The 19,384-nt window shown below is 42.0% G+C and overlaps 1 protein-coding gene across 1 annotated transcript in view; it reads right to left on the bottom strand.

Annotated features, from left to right (window-relative positions):
* The window catches only part of ACBD6 (acyl-CoA binding domain containing 6), a 66,353-nt gene that overhangs the window by 6,353 nt on the left and 40,616 nt on the right, over positions 1-19,384 (bottom strand). The window contains exons 5-6 of the mRNA XM_075833136.1: positions 18,538-18,643; positions 15,801-15,890 (exon numbers count right to left, since the gene is read on the bottom strand). Coding sequence (XP_075689251.1) covers positions 15,801-15,890; positions 18,538-18,643 — 196 coding nt within the window. The remainder of the gene's footprint in view (positions 1-15,800; positions 15,891-18,537; positions 18,644-19,384) is intronic.

Here is a 19,384-nt window from a genome sequence, read left to right as displayed (position 1 = left end):
CTGTAGCTGGGGTTGCATAACCGCCCCAGTTACAGTGGTAATCAGCCCTCTAAGGGTAAGTTCACACGTAGTGTAAATACTGCAGATTTTCCGCAACGGATTTTGTGGCGAAAAACCCACAGCATAAAACAGTAGCAACAAAGTGGATGAGGTTTGAAAAAATCTCAACCACATGCTGCGTAAATAAGCGGAAAAACCGCTCAGGGATCGACCCGAGGCACGTTTTTTTTAATCTGCAGCATGTCAATTGCATTTGTGTAATCGATGCTTTTGTGTTGCGGGTTTCCCCAATTTGATTCAATGGGGAGGTAAAACCAGCAACAAATAGCAGATGTTGCATTTTTTTGCGCAGCAAAAACGCAACTAAAAAAAAGAAATAAAATACATCTTAAACTTAACCAGAATTCTGTGTTTCTTCGTCCATCCCGTGCCTCCTGACGTTTCATCCCAAGTGACCACTGCAACCAATCACAGGCTGCAGCGGTCACGTGATAAAATGTCATCCCAGGAGGCCGGTCTGCAGGACGTTAAAGGGTAATTTTTTTTTCTAAACGTGAAGTTTTTCACAGCGGGCATTCCTGCCAAAAACGGCACCACATTTTGGTACGGTATTTCGGCCCGAATTCCCTGCGGTTTACCTTTACGCAGCATATCTGCACTTGTGAGAACGTAGCCTTATAATCACTGATAGGGCTTGTGCTGGGTCTACTAATAACATTCCGGTGATCATGTGACCAGTCACATGATCACCAGGACCAATAGCGCCACTGCCTCTATTCTATACACAGCGCTGATTGAGCGCGGTGTACAATCGATCAGAGAATATAGAAGCAGTGAAAGCGGCTTCTGTCTTCTCTTTAGGGTTCCCCGACATTAAGCTACCTCGACTGCCGGCTGGGAACCAGTTGAAGCTTACCTCCAATTATACGGACGTTACATAGAAAAACTATTATAGTGCAGAAACGTGCACAATAATAGTTCTCTGATTAAGTTGTATTACCGTTTCTGTATAATCCGTACTGCCGGCGGCTCATAACGCTGCAGTAGAAGAGAGAGAGCGCCATTGCAATTGTCTCCATTGCTCTCGTATTCAGAACGGCCTCCAGTGCTGCAGGATCACATTACATCTTACAGCACCGGTGGCCGTTCTGGATACGGGAGCCAAGGAGACGAGTAGGACGCGCTCTCTCCTACTGCCGAGCTATGAGCCGCCGCCGACACGGATTATAGACAATCCATGCTGCTGTTATATGAAGAATCGCCAATACAAGTTATTTAGAGAAACTATTGTTGTACAAACTCCTGCTCTATAATTGTTCTGCTATAGAATGTCAGTATAATTGGAGATACGCTTTATTAAGTATATTAGGGAATAGAACAACTACCGTAATAAATTCCTAACAATGTTGTTATTAACTGTTCATTTCAAAGATAGAGCGACTGGACAATGACTTTGGCAGTGCTAAAGGGGAATTTGTTTGTCTTCTGCTGGACAAAAGCAGGAAACTCAGAAATGTACAAAGCAAAACGCCAAATTTATTATGTGTTTTAGACATGTTACACCTCACTTGACATTTGAAAAAACGCAGGGTGTTGTAAAATGCGTCAGATTTATTAAGTGACATTCTCTTGGTGCAAAATCTTGGTGTAAAGTACGCCAGACGTGAGATGGTGGAAGGAAGAGGAAAGTGCCTAACATGTCTAACCGGATTCACCAAATTTATCAGTGTGCGCCATTGGCGCAATTTCTCAGTTTCTAGTAGTTTTACGCTTTCCAATTTTAAGACATTAATAAATCTGCCCCAGTATATACAGTGCAGTATTATGTATGTGGGAAGGTACAGGATACAATGGTTAATAGGAAAATATATGCAAAATCAACAGGATTTAAATAAGCAAATCGAAAAGTTGCCAACAGTCTATCGTGTATGGGGATATTCCTACGGTCATTCATTTCTCCAAGGACACAGCGGTATTGTAGGTTAAGCACAAAATAATTCATTGGAAGGATTGGAAGGATTGTAAAACTACTTTTCCTGCTTTTCTTTGGAGCTCTGAAATCTATCGCTGCAGTAAGGAAGCCTGAAGTAAATAAAGTTAGATGGATGAGGACTTTTATCAATGAGGAGGAGTTACGGTTATTTGCTCTTATATCTTTGCCACAACTAGATCACAATACCCAGAATAAAAACTCTGGATAGACCATCCCGTCCTGTAAAAACAAATTCTGTACATTTCTGTAATAGATAATGTCAGTAGGTTGAATTTAAAGGCACACGACTTTTATCATAGAACGGTAATCTTATTAGGACATTTTTCAGAAACCACATGAGAAGTCTGCAAGAGAAAAAAAAGTAGTAAGCCTTTTCTGCTCCCACAGAACAAACCATGATCCAGACTAAGTAGTATGAGATCATAATGGAGACCACTACATAGGAGCACGTAATATTTGAACAAAATTTAAAACCAAGGTATTGGTAATGTGGAGACAGAGACTAGGGCACGACAAACACTAAATGGGTCCAAGTAACGCAGCCCCATGGAGCCTCCTGGTGAATATTACTTTTTGCTTACTGGCTTGTCCCCACGTAGCGGAATTGCTGCCTATTTTCCATCCGGAATTGCGGACAGAAAATACGCAGCAGAATACAGTAGCAGCCAAGTGGGTGACATTTAACAAATCTCATCCACACGCTGCATAAAAATTCAGATCAGAAATTGACCTACGGTGCCTATTTTTCCTACTACAGGTGGTCAATTCCTGCGGCGGAAAGTGGACTGAATTTCTGCGTTTTTCAGAGGAGATGTCACCATCTCCCAACACTGAGAAAAACGCAGCAAAATATGCACCATTTTCTGCAGTAAAAATACGCAGGAAATGGTGCGGTTTTTCCACAGCGGAAATCCTGCTAGATTCTGCGGAATTGCTGCAGAAATTTTCTGCAGCAATTCTGTTACGTGTGGACGAGCCCTTACTGGTAAATAAAGTGACATTGTATAACATATGGTACCCTGTGCGCACGTTCACGTCTATGTGGATATACTGAACACAATTACCTGTGTATATGCTACATGTTCGTATAGTGAAACAGGATTAAGGACCTGTATTTTTTGCAGGCAGAATCAATGGGAGGCGGTTTTGGACGTCTATTGCAGCCGATTCCAAAAAACTGTGTGAACTGGGCCATAGAACGTCATATTCTTTAGCATAGAACAACCTAAAAAAGCACAAAAAGCGCAGGGAACATAACACCCAGAATAGATAGAAAGAATATGTATCTCCCACGTATCAAACAATAGAAATCTTTATTAATAATAGATAATAATACATGGTTTCACCTAAATATATGAATGAACAAAGTAGAATAGGTCATATACGAAGAGCAGCATCAGTGGTATAGATGTAATACCCAGAGGTAAACTGAACAAGCCATCTCAACCAAAAAACGTCCCATACTCCACCTCCCCATGAAATACAGAGCATGACTGACTAAGCAAACATGGCCAGAAAGTCAAATATAACGCGACCCGCACGGATGCACCTCGGACGTGAAATACGGCACTTTTTCACGTCCAAGGTTGCCCATGCTCGTCTGAACGTAGCGTAAGCGTAGTCAGCCAGTGACAGATTAAGAAACGTGTTAATGTATAACCCTGAAAGAAAATCATCTGTTGGTGCCAAGTAGGGGATGGAGCTTTTGGTACTTCCGACTAAGTGTTATATGCAAAGAGAAAACATAAAAGAATACCTTGCATTACACGTAACATGTATAAAACTACAATGCACGTAAAAAATCATCCAAAATTTAACATTAAAAAGGACAAAACACCATATTAAATACTGGTGTCAAATTCGTCAAATCTGTTTAATGTTCGTAAAGAAGGCTCGAAGGAGTGAAATGGAGAATCTGTTGGTCACCACGCAACACACCCACTAATCTGCCATACTCCCCATCTCCGAATCCAGGACACGGAATGGGGACACAGAGAAGATGGAAGGAGGGGACAGGTGGGACCTGCAGAGAGCAGACTGCAGCTTTTATAAATACATACAGAAATAATTAAAATCTAAGGGGTTTAGAAGGGTTAATCTGCTTTGTATAATCTAAAGCATAAAGCCAGCACAATCGCAGCTCAGGACCGGCTGTGCCATATCAGAGGCGGGAGCGTAATGGGGAGGGGGGGGGATAAGGGTGTGGATTAACAAAGCCGGGAGAAAGGCAGGGAGGCCTATTAGAGCCGTATATTAGGGATGAGATGGTGTTGCAATATACCAGGCAGCAGGTGACTTGCATGGAAGTGCAGCTGAAGAAAGTGGCGACAAGTAAAGTGGAAAAACTAGTAGAATAGTAAGATGTGCATCAGAGCAAGAACTGTCCCACCTTCTCCCCGTCTGTCTCGGTAGTGGGTTGAGGGGTCAGCGGAGAATAACTTTCATCCTGTGGCAGCCGAGAGTGCTCAGCCTGTGCTGATGGAATCAGGGAAATTGGATTGCACCCATTTACCATCCTGGAGTAAAGCAGTGTATTTATCCTATTACCAGGGACATTGCAAGAGCAGTTCCATTACCCCCTCCCCACCCGCAGCGGCTGAGTGCTAGGCCCCCAGCAAACCTGTCACAGCCACTAAGCAGCACAGCGGAGCAAAGGTCTAGGTATCTGAGAGACTACAGATCATAGTGTTGGGTATTACAGTTAAGAAGAAAACCAAAACTCTATTTGTGTTCACTAGGTGGAAGTTGTGTGATGTTCTCAGCAATCCAACACAAAAAAGTGGTCTTGTATCAATAATTGCTAATTTGACAAAATGACTGGATCATTCAGATCCGGTTATTTGACCTCAATTCATTTTTTTTTATGACCCAAACCCTTATCTTTATGACTGTAGTACGGAAAACCCCATTACAGGTCATAGAGCAAAGATTTATTTGGTAATGACAATTTCTCCTATGAACTATACCTGTTTTTTTTACATGGTCAGATCAGACCTCGTCTAAATCAATTATCAGGATGGAGATCCGATAGAGACCAATATTTGGACATGACATCTCAGACTGAATTGTGAAAGAACATATACACTGGAAAACAATTAAATTGTTTTGTCAATTGTATTAGCAAGTGCAACGTATAGAATAAGTGTAAAAAATGAATATACAAAACGAACAAAAAACATAAAATGTTGCAAAGGTTGTCGCCTGAGCTGGACCCAAGGCTGCTACTTTAACTCAATATTTCTGCAACTTTACCAATAGTAGCAGACATCAACTATTATACAATCCAAAACTGAAGAGACCACAGTTGCTGAATAAAGGACTACAGTGCAAGTGTCATCAAAATCATATTGTAAGACCGAGTTGTCAACTAGTTGTCGTCTTAAATGGCAGACTGAGGTCCAGGCACACGGCATTGCCACATGCAGAGTCTCGACAGGTCAGTATTATGGACCCATAGGTACTCTGTGTGCCTCCAAATAGCACAATATCCTCCCCTAGAAGCATCGAAAATATCCATAATAATACGGTATATGATGGAGCACGCTACAATTTTTTTCTAGATGGTTCTTGCAGAGTCAATGAGAAAAAAATCTGCATACAATTAGCGGCATAAAGAAAATTAATTATAAGCTCACATCAGGGAATTGGCATGGTATTATGGATCCTTAGAATCCAGATCAGTAATGTGGCCGTGTGCATGGCCTCCAAGTGCCCACACATTGCATTTCACAGTGGTTTTCATGCTGCGTTGGCACCATCTGACAAATGTTTGTGGCTTTTGATCGGAGCAATAAACTGCCATTTGACTGCACCATGTGAATAGACCCTTAGGCTAGAGCTAGACGGAGACTTTGGCTGCGGCACAAGCCGCACGACCAGAGATCGCTGTGTCGTCCTGCATTGAAGGTAATTACAGTGAGTGTGGCTGTGTTGCGACTCACAGCGCGGCTACATTCACTTTCATTACCTGCGGTGCAGGCAGGGCAGCACATTCATTTTTAGTCATGCGTGTTGCGGTCAAAGTAGCCTTGTAGCCCCAGCTTTATAGCAAGATTTTCCCACAGGGGACATGCATCACAAAATCACGTGCTGCAACACAGCAGCAAAACTTCACATTACCCCAGTAGAATAATTTTATACCCCACAAGACAAATTAAAGTTAGACAGAATAGTACACGTCGGGCAGGAAACTTAGCGCAGAGGGTTATCACAGAGTTCAATCGGCTGTCATGGCACTTCAGATATGGAAGTGTGAAATTTCTTATAGGAAATAATTCCAGGAAGCAAATGTTAAACGCTCCGTAAAGGGAGCGCGCCGGCAGAGTAAGTGTCTATTTAACCAGCAGATCTGAGACAGAAGAATCATTGTAGAGCTTTTTGTGTACAACATGTAATAACAGTATCGGCCTCCACCGGGATTTGGAAATATAAAAAGCAATGGCAAGAGGCTTTAAGAGGCTCAGAGGGAGTGTCACGGTGCATGTTTTGCTATCGCCTCCTAATCCTCTCTGAGAGTTTCCTAATCTGCCTTGTGAGATGTCAGAATTGAGCTTGAAAAGGGAGCAGAAGATGCTGCAATGGTTATTGGAGTGAGGGTCTGTGCTAAAAGGATCAGGAGGTGCTGGGTGGAGGGGGCTGGGGAACGGATAAAGCTGGAGGTCTAATCAAATCAGCTGGGAAAGCTGCAGTCTCTCAGCAGTAACCTTGCCAATCAGAAAGGGACGGAAACATGCCTGTGCACACTAATCCCAGGGTGTCCTTCACCCCATCCTAATCACAAGGCAACCCCCAAAACACTGCTATACATCATTCCATCCACAAGCCGAACTTCCAGGAAACAATCACGGGGGCAGATTTATTAATCAGGTCAACAGGAGAAGTTTTGGTGCACTGTAGAAGCGACATCACTCATCTGTAGACACAAGCATCATCTATTAATGTGAGGGAAGTTGTGTTATATTCTTTAGCACGTGGCACAGCTCACAACTTAAATCCAAGTCTCGTTCACACCTTGTGTTAGTGGTGCGCTGGAAGACCCCACATGGCTTCGTACAGATTTTATTTTGCTGCTTCAATTTTTGTTACATACTTTTTTGGGGGGAATTTATTATACTCAATATGAAGAACGTTGGAGTAAGAAGCAACACATTTATTAAGAGGTGAACACTTCTTAATAAATGTAATGAATTTGAGACAACGTAATGAATCTTTGAGACAACGACCGTGGCGGCGCGCGCTACAATTCTGGGCCATAAAAATATAATAAAGTATACTCACCTCACCTGTTCTCTCCTCCGGGTCCCATGAGGCTTCCACAGCATTCTGCGACTCACACAAGGTCCTGATGCTGCCCAGCGTCCGTACGTTGCATGAGCCCCGTCATGCTGAACGGTCCTCAACGGGAGAAGAGAAGCGGTGATGTCTTGTATACATATTTTTTATTTAATTGTCCGATGAGGGTTGGAGTGGGGGATATTAGTGCTATCTGAGGGGGGGGGAAGGTATGGAGCCCAGTACAGGCCTCTACCTTGCTACGCCCCACAAAGTGAAATTTACGTCAGCTAGGAGCTGGCATAGCGCTCCACTAAATTTCATGCACTTTTTCTGGGGTAAATTATAATAAATTGTGGCCGCGCTCCCTTTTGGGAAGACATGCCCTTTTCACAAACTGACACCATCCGTTGCGTTCTTTACGGATGGTTGTCTGGAGAAACTTGAGAAGTAAAACCTGGCAGTAGAGTCAGAGCAATGTGGCCCTGAATATAAGACGCGGTCAGAAGTCAGCCATAGTCACGAGAAAAATCTCACAACGCACTCTACACTATAAGCAATAGAAAATTGTGTTTTTGCAGTCATGTGACAATCCTGGGTTTTTTTTCAGTGGGTTGGGGCAATTAAAGGGTATTCGTCAGGTTTTTTTTTTTCTGTACAGATTGGAAAAACATGTCACACTGATGCCACCCGGACAGGAAAAAAAATAAACTATAGGCAATCACAGAAAACACTGACGCAAAATGCTCCGTTTTTCATCGGCTGAACTCGCTCGTCTGAATAAGCCCTTACACCAGATTAACGTCGTGTCACACAGAATCTGCCTGTTGTCTGATCCCCAGGAAAGGGAAGCAGCTCATTATCATCAGTAGTTTTTATATGTAATGTCTAAGGATGAAAAGTCACCTGCAACAAACACATTGACAATTACATAGGAACCATACACCAGGGTGACTGGACTTCCACCTGTAGGTCAGGCTGTAGATGTGCTGGGAAGGTACAGCTGCGAGGTGGAGCCGGGTCCTTCGGGAGAGATATTTATGGTTATTGATCTGCGGTGAGAGCAGTTAGGGGGGGGGGGCTCTGCCCTCAATTAACTTATGAATCTGAATCCAATACAGCCGGAGCTCTGACCTCGTGCCTCGCTCTGCCTGTGCTCATTACCGTTACCAAGACCTCTTTACCCCCCTCCCGGACATAATCCGTGCAGCAGACTGGGATCCTGACTGATAGCGGGCCTGTGGCATCACTCACTCACTGCCAATACCAATTGACTAAACCGCCATGACATCACTTTTATAAAGTCAGATGGCAACTTCCGTGGAATTGAGAGGAAAAAACAAACAAATGAAGAAATGTATAACTGCACAGCAAACTAAATACATCAAGTAAAGTGCACTTCCAGAACACAGACATTTACAGACAAATATCCCATAAAAACAAATGCCACTGATAGAAATACAATTATTTTTTTAGATGATCTCCTCATGATGAGCTATACATGTAGTCCATAGCGTTAATGTCAAATATTACTCATTGACTTCTATGGACATCAAAATTCCTGCCTTAAGGACCCTATGGAATTAAAAAAAAAAAAAAAAGGAACTTATAGCAGCTGTTACAGCGCACAAGACCCTTACTGGTAAATGAATCTGCATTATGTTAGGCCAGGTTAAATGCCATATTGCTGCACATTTACAAATGTTATGCCATTCAGAAAATCTGCGTGACAGTCCTGAAGGGACCGACAGTGGTTTCCATTAGTGATTGTCACCATGCATCTGTAACAGTATGGTAGACCAAGTTCCTGATTCATAGTTAAATAAAATATATTTGCAACTAGGGACTTCTACTACCAGTTTTTTTTTCTGATCTTAGAGGGAAATGTCTTTTTAGGAGAAAATCCATCTATAAATGATCTTCTGACCTGTCACAGATACACATCAAAAGACATCATAAAGATCAACATCTACTGTAGTCCGTGAGCTCGGACCAGCACCAATTTCCAAAAAGAAATGAACGGAAATCATTCTCACACTTGAATGGCCTTTTATTCAGAACGTCTGACATGAAGTGAATGAACCATCTGATCAGACTCCATCAATGTGGACACGTGTAAATTTCCTGTTTTAGGCCTTATTCACACGAGCGTATTTCATGTTCGTGTTACGCGCGTTAAAATAAACGGACGTCACACTGACCTATGCAATTCAATGGGGCCATTCAGACCATTCAGCGTTTTTCATGCAGCGTGTCCGCTGCGTCAAACTTACTGCATGTCCTATACTTGTGTTTTTTGCGCATCATGCACCCATTGAAGTCAATGGGTGCGTGAAAATCACGGACAGTACACGGACGCACATCTGTCTGCTGTCCGTGATTCACGCAACAGTTGCTAAAGAAATGATGAGAAAAACAAAAACACCTTCAGTTTTTTTGCGGACGTAAAAAACACGTGACCTAAGGATTATAGACGCGTCTAAAAAACACAGACGCGCTCCGTACACGGATACTACACGGAACTGCAATGCAAGAAAAACGCTGCGTTTTTTACGCGCGCAAAACGGACACGTTCGTGTGAATAAGACCGAAGGGTAAGTTTAAACTGAAAATTCGACCCAGATTCTACAGGAAACTCCAGCAGAAAGTTTGCACCAAATGATGTATTCTTTTTTGCCGGATTTGCAATTGCATAGAAGAGCTGATAAAAATAAGACACAATACTCACCTCACCTGGCACTGCTGTATCGACATGTCCCTGGTCCCATTAGCTGGTCTCTGTTGTGGCAGCCCCCTGGGATGTCTCGTGCCATGTGGCGCTGCAGGTTGTGGTTGGCTGCAGTGGTCACATGCGACAAAAAGTGGTCCCAGTAGGCCAACTCAACAGAGACCAGCCGGGGAAAAAGGGACATATCGCTACGGGAGCGACAGCCGAGTATGGTCATTTTGGTTTTATTTTAAAGTGGAAAAAGTTTTTTGTTTTTTTTCTAGTTCTGATTTTTGGAAGAAATACAGCTATTCCGCAGCAAAAACACACAACACTTGCCACCCATAGTGGATTTTCCCTTCTCCATTTAAAGAGGCTCTGTCACCAGATTTTGCAACCCCTATCTGCTATTGCAGCAGATAGGCGCTGCAATGTAGATTACAGTAACGTTTTTATTTTAAAAAAACGAGCATTTTTGGCCAAGTTATGACCATTTTTGTAGTTATGCAAATGAGGCTTGCAAAAGTCCAAGTGGGTGTGTTTAAAAGTAAAAGTCCAAGTGGGTGTGTATTATGTGCGTACATCGGGGCGTTTTTAATACTTTCACTAGCTGGGCGCTCTGATGAGAAGTAACATCCTCTTCTCTTCAGAACGCCCAGCTTGTGACAGTGCAGATCTGTGACGTCACTCACAGGTCCTGCATCGTGACGGCCACATCGGCACCAGAGGCTACAGTTGATTCTGCAGCAGCATCAGCGTTTGCAGGTAAGTCGATCTTACCTGCAAACGCTGATGCTGCTGCAGAATCAACTGTAGCCTCTGCTGCCGATGTGGCCGTCACGATGCAGGACCTGTGAGTGACGTCACAGATCTGCACTGTCACAAGCTGGGCGTTCTGAAGAGAAGAGGATGTTACTTCTCTTCACAGCGCCCAGCTAGTAAAAGTATTAAAAACGCCCCGATGTACGCACCTAATACACGCCCACTTGGACTTTTACTTTTAAACACACCCACTTGGACTTTTGCAAGCCTCATTTGCATAACTACAAAAATGGTCATAACTTGGCCAAAAATGCTCGTTTTTTTAAAATAAAAACGTTACTGTAATCTACATTGCAGCGCCTATCTGCTGCAATAGCAGATAGGGGTTGCAAAATCTGGTGACAGAGCCTCTTTAACTCAATAGGGAAAATCTGCAACAAATGCGCAACCATTCCATAGCATAAAATGAACAAGCTGCAGATATTTTTCACAGCGTGTGGGATTTGTTACATTTCATCCACTCCGCTGCTACTCTAACAGGCTGTGGATTTTGGCTCGCATATCCGAACTGCAAATCCGCTGAAATTATGCTATAGGCGAATATTGCCTAAAACATACACAAACTTGACATTAGATCTGATATTAAAATCACTAGTATTTTGATCTACTCCTCAATATAGCTAAACAATATAACACGCAAAACAGCGTACAGCTCTGCATTGAGGTCTTGGAGCAGGGAAATCTTAAGACTTCAAGATGTCTCGACTGCAAGTTGTTGTCAGTAATGAGATGGATTTGGCAATGGATTGAGCGCTCAATAATAATGTTGTTTGTGAGAATCTCTCCCCGTGGAGACGCTCACTCTGCTATTTATTATCTCTGGATTGTCTTCCTCTGAAAGCTTCAAAAAGACCCCCACCCTGAAGTTTTATTTCATCCCTCCCCTCCAAGAAATCTATTTATAACCACTTTTACCAACCCTGTTTTATAGGAGGGGTTCCCTGCAAGCTACTTAGTGTTGGGGTGACCAATGAGATCAGTCCACAGGTTAATTCCCATCCTCCCAAAAATGTAAGTTATGATGGAAAAAAAAAAAAAAAAGGTCCAGCAAAGAGCTGTAATCAAACATAACAAAGCACTTAGGACTTGGACTAAAAACGATAAGAATCCCTTAGCCAGCAGAGAGCCTTTACTAATCAGATCCTTTGTACCTGCTACCTGTATCCCACCGATCTTCAAACAATCGATAGCATAAGTGAATTTACTTGTATGGGCTACAGGCATGAAACGCCGCTCATCTTTTCAAAACCACGCAATTCTCTTTATTTTATAATAAACACTAATTAAAACGTAAAATAAACATTAAAACATGCAAACTGTGGACTCTCATGGAAAACCAAGAATCTATAGAAGTATATGGTGTGGTTTTACAATTGTTAAAGATTTTCACTTTTTTAAATTTCTTACCAGCACTTTAGGGATTTTAGAGTATTTTCCACAGACCGGAGACGCTGAAGATTTTTTGCAACAACAAATCTGCAGCAGAATCTCAAAAAAACAAAAACCGCAGGTAAATTAGAACCACTTACAGAATGGAGTATCTGAGCAGGTAAGTCCATGTTCATACGGCACATTTTTCATGTGGAAAAATCCAGCGTGGATTTGGCCAAGAAACTGCAGCAAAAATCTGAGGCCGACTCATGCGACGGATCGGCAAGTGGCCTCCAGATGCTGTCTTCCCACAGAAACCGCGTCAAGAAGTGACATTTTTAATTAGACACGCTGAAAATTCCACCCCATATAAACAATGGGGTGGTTTCCCTTCGATAACAACAGTAGTATTTTACAAGCGGAATTCACAGGAAAGCCCATGCAGAAAGCACGTCGTAATCCGCATTCATTTTCCTTCATGTTTACTAGGCCTAAGAGTCTTCTCATCACATTTAGATGGCTATGATAAAACATTGTGTTCCAGGAACAATATCATATCCCAACAGAACAAAGCAGGGAAACCTTTCCCAAGCAAAACCTTTGAGAAAGCTTTCCTTGCTCTTCTATGATTGGATCCTATCCCCTTATTTGCGCAAAATATACGACTGCTGTACAGAACTGCATTATGCCCATCTGAAGGTGGTGTGCGCGTTTATAGTCCTGAAGATGATCAGCACAATTCACAAAAACACACACACACACACACCTCACACCACTAACTCTGGTACAAGACAAGACAGATGGTAAGAAAGATGATCCTGGAAGTTCTCCCTTCATATTTACACATGTACTGCCTTATAACGAATATCTCTAGATCTTTATTTAGAGATAGTTGTTGCAGGAGGGGACTGGAGATGGCAGCGATTGTTTACATGCGTTTGTCCATAAAAGAGGGACACATCCCGACTTTGACAGTATCCACCCCTCCACTTTCTGCTTTGTTCAACTTCCAACCTTCCCTTTTCTTCTATACGTGTCCCCCACCTCCCTTCTTCTATCACTCCTCATCCTGCACCCTTGCGCTCGGGCCCCCCCCCCCCAAACTCCATTCCTCACCAGACCTCTCAGTTACGGCCACCTTAGTGTGGATATGTGATACTTTCCAATCTACAGGTTTCGGATTACTCAGGTTCACAGTTGCCTTCATGGTGTACAATCTATAGTTTAATTAAAAAATAACGATTGCCTTTTCCTAGTCTAGTGAGCTCTTTCTATTTGTTTTTTTTAGTATTGTGAAAATGTAAAAAAATAATTTTTTCAAAAAATTAAAGATACACATCAATGGAATAGATTAATTTGGAAATATGCCTGTATCCTGCCAACAATGACAAGTATACAGTATTTGCTTGCAGCTACAATCGCCCACATCAGTTCATAGGAATTCACAGAGCTGTTTCAGTGGTTTTTCCACATATATTGAGGGGTTTGTTTTTTTTCCAACAAGTTTCTTGAAAGCAAAAAAATTAAACACACAATGGAGCAGATGTGTTAACGCAGTCCAAGATGAATGCCTCATGCACACGGCCATAGCCGTGTGCATGGCCTGCGATTGCGGGATGGCCTGCGATTGCGGCATGTGCGGCCGCGGAGTGTCATCCACAGGCCGTCCACAATTCATGGACCGTGCACACAGTAATGTAAATGTACATGGACCACAAATGCGGCCCGTATATTGACTGGTTCTATCTTTTTGCGGTCCGGGCTCCCGGCCAATGCACGGACCGTGGAAACCACGGTCGTGTGCATGGGCCCATAGAAATTAATGGGTCCGCAATTCATCCGCATTTTTGCGGATGAATTGCGGAAGCAAAAACACGTGTGCATGAGGCCTTAGACCAGTCAGAAGAAGCACCACATTTATCACAGTGGTGGACACTGTATTTAGCGCATCTTACTTGATCTGCTAGACAATTTTTCTCCTTCTTAGGCTATGTTCACACAGAGTTTTTTGCAGGAGGAATATCTGCCTCAAAATTCAGTTTGGAAGTTTGAGGCAGACTTTCCTCTCCCTGCACGCTGATTTTCGATGCGTTTTTCGCCTGTGGCCATTGAAACACCACGAAATACGCTTTCTCTGCCTCCCATTGAAGTCAATGGGAGGTCAGAGGCGTAAACGGCCGAAGATAGGGCATGTCGCTTCTTTTTCCCGCGAGGCAGTTTTACTGCTCGCGGGAAAAAGACGCCGATGCCTCCCATTGAAATCAATGGGAGGCATTTTCGGGCCGTTTTTGACGAGTTTTGTGACGCGGTTCCCGCGTCAAAAAACTCGTCAAAATACTCCGTGTGAACATAGCCTTACACCACCTGTTATTTGGCTTTGTCTGCGCCAGAATTTGGTGCCAATTTTTTTTATTGCACCATGGCGCATTTTAAAGCTACACCCATTTCAGTTAAGTCACGCCTCTTTTTAAGAATACTTTTAAGAAGTGTTTAGTGAAGCGCAAACACCTGGCTTATCATGAAATGCGCCAAACTGCACCAAGATGTGCCAGATTTTAACGAAATTAACGGCACATACAAATTGCAGATACATTAGTACCTCTGCCGCATAGTAGGAGAACAATATAACGTGCATAGCTGGCTGTATACACAACGGTTGTGAAATCCATAACCAAAGCAGGTCATACACATCAGATTAGAGCTGGACAAACCTACTGACTAACTGTGGTTGGTTGACGATCCCAAAAATCCTCGACAGCAGATGTTGGGGAAAGGCAGGATGGGGCACTTTGTAATTCAACATACCTGATCCTTTGTCCCCCCTAGGAGATTAAAGGTGTTTGGCAGTGGCTTATTCCACTCTTTCCATTAAATATGCACCGGTGACAGATTAAAGCGTGTATATTTATATGGTAGTTGTATGATGAAGTGTTCAGCCGACAGCTATCTTATGTGTATGGCCGGCCCTAGGTTCATTATATAACCCTCTTATTTAGGTCTTAGACTCTTTATAGCCAAGCAATGTCACACACTTGCCTTGCACTCATAATCATGATCAAACAATTGTATGCGGTTTACAAACTGCAAGGCTCATGTGAAAAGCTCTTAATACATTTCACGGTGCTTCAATTAAAGGTCATCAATCACCATGTTTATAGTTTTCTAGGTTATATACCAATAAAAGCAGGATGGTTTATAACCCGAAATAGAAAAATGACTACCAATCGCAACAACCTTGCAGAAGGGATAATCCAGAACGCCAGTAACCAGGGGGCTTGACAGGTACCAGATTATAAAATATCTGCAATCCAGATGCCAGTGAACATCCAAGTCATGACAAATGGCCTGAAACTGCTGATCGGATCTGCCCTTGAGTGGAGAAAAAAAAAATGAATAAAAAAGGACCCCAACTAAACGTGACAACGAGAGAGAACATATCCTCTCTTATTGGTAAGAAGGGGTAAAAACACGAAGAAAGGTTCTTGTATTAAACCCCCCGCCCCCAGGCCACCGGAGGCTTTACAGTGGAAGACATGACAGTAACAAGCCGGGATCTATCTTCCTGCTGTCACTTGTAGCTGTAAATTTATCTTGGTTTGTTCTCCAGTTGCTTTAGGATTTTGATAACATCCTTACCTGCATATTTATATGAGCGTTATGAAACAGAAGAATGGACACCAGCTCTGTGCGCCCTCTATCACAAGCCCAGTGAAGTAGGCAACGACCCTGCAGACAAAAAAAAAAAGACAAATCTTACCAACTCATCTGTATAATACGTTAAAGGGGTTGGCCGCTTCAAGAACACGTTGAGGAGTCCATTCTAAACAGTATTTTTGGTAAAAGTACTATTTTACTTTATTTGCAGGTCAGCGCCGTTTTCCTGGGGTCATAGGCCATGCCCCCTTTTTATGACAGCGGCTCCAATCCCCAATATGGCCGAGGATGGAGGAGCATGCGACTACACACATTACCCTGCATCCTCTATTATAACACACTGCGTCCTGGAAACTAGTGCAGTGTTACAATGGAGGATGCAGAGTAACGTGTCTAGTCACATGCTCCTCCATCTTCAGCCATATTATGGGTGGGAGCCGCAGCCACAAGAAAGATACAACGGTCATAACAAGGGGGCAAGGTTTATCACCCCGGGAAACCGGTGCTGAACTACAAATAAACTCAAATAGTACGTCTACCAAAAATACTGTTTAGAATGCAAAGCTGATAGTTTTCTTAAATTGTATACAGCGGCATACGTCACACATTGGCCCTCATAATAAAAAATAAAAAAAAGGTATACTATGCGGTAAACTTTAAATTTATGAGATTCCGTTGTATGGAAAAATGTAGTTTACGGTGCTATTCCATACGAACTAAAAAAAATGGTACATTGACATATAGCAGCATGACAGAGGCCAAAAGGACACTCTCTTGGCCTCCGTTGGGCTGACGGAGCCCTATGTACAAGTTTAGCGCGTATGCTGAGAGTTTTTATGACGTACGCGCTAAAGGGATAGGAAAAATGTGACGTGAGTGGGGCCTAATATATCATGAGTCTTTTGCAATTACCGTGCCCCCAACAACTATTTTGACATGTGTGTTATTACCACCAGCTACAATATAGTCTGTATCACACGTAACATGGGGATTATAAAGCGTAATTATAAGGCAACATTTATGACAGTCCAGTGACTAGATCAACAGCCAGATCATATCCCACACCTGAACGAGTCAACAGTATTCCTATAAAATTACTACATATCACAAATTTATCGAAAATAAAATATGCAGCTGGTGGGGAGCTTAATATCCAAGTCTAGATCGTATCGTACATACTTCAGGGAGCTCTATATAAGAGGTTAGCGTAAAAGTAGCCCCTCCCGATGCCCATTAATTCCCCGTGTCTCAGGCTATGAATTGATAATTACATTCCCTATTCAAAGGAAACATATTTGGGAGTCACTGATGAGAGAAAAACAGGCAGGCCAAAAATCTGAAAACATGCGGCCTGACAGGACATCGCTGCGTCTATAGAGTCGTATTCTGCACATTACTTATCAGGAGAATAAAAAAACAAAAACCTACATTGTAATACAGAAAGTGAAGAACATTTATAGATAGAGCACATACAAATCATACACAATAAATGCATATAAATATATACACTAGAAAACAAAGGTTTGGGTCCACAAAAATGAATTCGTTTTTGAAAGCTGAACATTAGATCACTAAATTTACCAGATTACAGCGTTGTAGACACGGTCGTTCTAGGTGTCAGTTTTTGAAGACATTCAATGGAAATCTTAACCCACTCTACCTTTTTGGTCTCGTGGCTAATGGGGCATTTTTCCGGACTTTATGGCGAATCCATTTTATTAAAAAGGTCAGTAACTGGCTCTGTGTTTTGTCCCCAAATAGTTTTTGCATAGCTTAGGTTATGTTCACATCGCGTTCTGAGTGTACGTTTCGCATATGCAGTCAACAAATGCCAAAGAGTGTCCATGTGGCATCAGCATGGGAGATATACGTTATTGTGCCTTTTTATTTTTTAATGTTCATTTGGACATTGCAATAAAAATTATACTGCTCTGTAGTTTTTTTTTTACAATTGTGGACTATGGATGACGTATAAAACTGTAAAGAAAGCAAAAAACACGTTGTGGGCCGCGCCTTGGATGATCGCTTCAGATGGTTGTCCTGTTGAATGATGAAATTCACACTTAACAAGAATTGACCAGAGGGTATGGCATCATGTTGTAGAATGGAGAATAGAGGGGTGACTTTTGGTTTAATACCCGCTTGGCTTAAAAATACTGATGCAACATACTGACCAAAATACTGCTGTGTGAAACAGACCGAATACTGATAAAAGCTTTGATTTGTCAGACCAGTTCACGGACGGATTCATTTGACAATGACGTTTTGCAGTATATATGTGTGTGTGTATATATATATATATATATATATAGGCACCTGTATTTTCAGACAGGTGCCAAGTAGATTGCGGCCCGTAAGTACTGCAGAATAAAGATTATCCTGTTTACATCAGGTAGTAGACAACATTGTATAAACTCTTCAGTTTCCTAGCAATCTAACTTATTGAATAGGTGGTTTCATTTTTCAAACCAACAAAACTGACAAGCTTAGTCTGGGCCATTTTTGAATAAAGAATCTCAGTGCACCGCCAAAAAAAAAAAAAACATTAAAAAAAAAAAAATTAAGTGACAAAACACAAACACCTGTGCCATTTATTCCAAAGTTTTGAATTTGAAAAACTATACATGCACATATGTGGTACACTCCTTGCCTTACTTTCAACTAACAAGTTCATAGTAATCCGATATATTAACAAAATATAGTTACAGCCACTGCACACCTCATCGTCTGCCACATTCACATCAATGGACCCAGTAGCCAAAGCTTGAGATATCCGCGAAATGTCATTTTCCCGGCAATAGTCAAAGATGTCTTTATCTTCATCCCTATAAAGATAAATTATTTTATTACTATATATATATAAATATATCTATCAAACATTACAAAACAAAAATCAGCAAAGGGAAAACAAGAGACAGGATTGCTGAAAAACATGCTATTTGCCGTACCCTATAGTTCTTTTTTCGTACTTTGACATTGAGGCACAATGAGCACTAGCGACTATATAGCATTGTAATAAAAAAAACAAAAAAAACACGGGGCCATAAATAACATTAAAAAACTGTGTGTTACATTACAGAAAAGCCCATCCTTTCGATCATGCAGTTTTGCTATGATGTAGTCAGGTGGCTCCTGGTGAATCATGTGAATACACCCTAAAGACTAGACTAGGGCTACACAACAACTTTGGTTGCACAATTCCAAGTCACATATCAAAGTTGCACATGAGACTTTAGCGCAACTTTTATGAGCCTTGAATGTCAGTCTTTTTTGTTTTAATGCTAGAGTATTGGTAAATCACACAACGGAAAACTCACACAAGTCTCATTAAAATTAAGGGAATCTCTGACTGAGTTGTGTTGCGCCAAAGTTGAAGTCAGCTGCAACCAGAAGTTGCAGAAGCATGGGGTCCTACAAATTGTGCAATTCAATGCTCATTTATGGAAGCCTCAAGTTCTGCAACTATAATGTTGGTATGACTAAAGATACTGGGGAAGATTTATTAAGACTGGTGTTTAATACACCTGTCCCACTCAATAGGGAGTAAGATGCGCCTAATTTATTAT

This window comes from Rhinoderma darwinii, chromosome 7 (genome assembly GCF_050947455.1).
Source record: "Rhinoderma darwinii isolate aRhiDar2 chromosome 7, aRhiDar2.hap1, whole genome shotgun sequence".
NCBI lineage: Eukaryota > Metazoa > Chordata > Amphibia > Anura > Rhinodermatidae > Rhinoderma > Rhinoderma darwinii.
The sequence above is the reverse complement of the archived record's forward strand: the minus strand, read 5'-3'. Positions and strand labels throughout refer to the sequence as shown.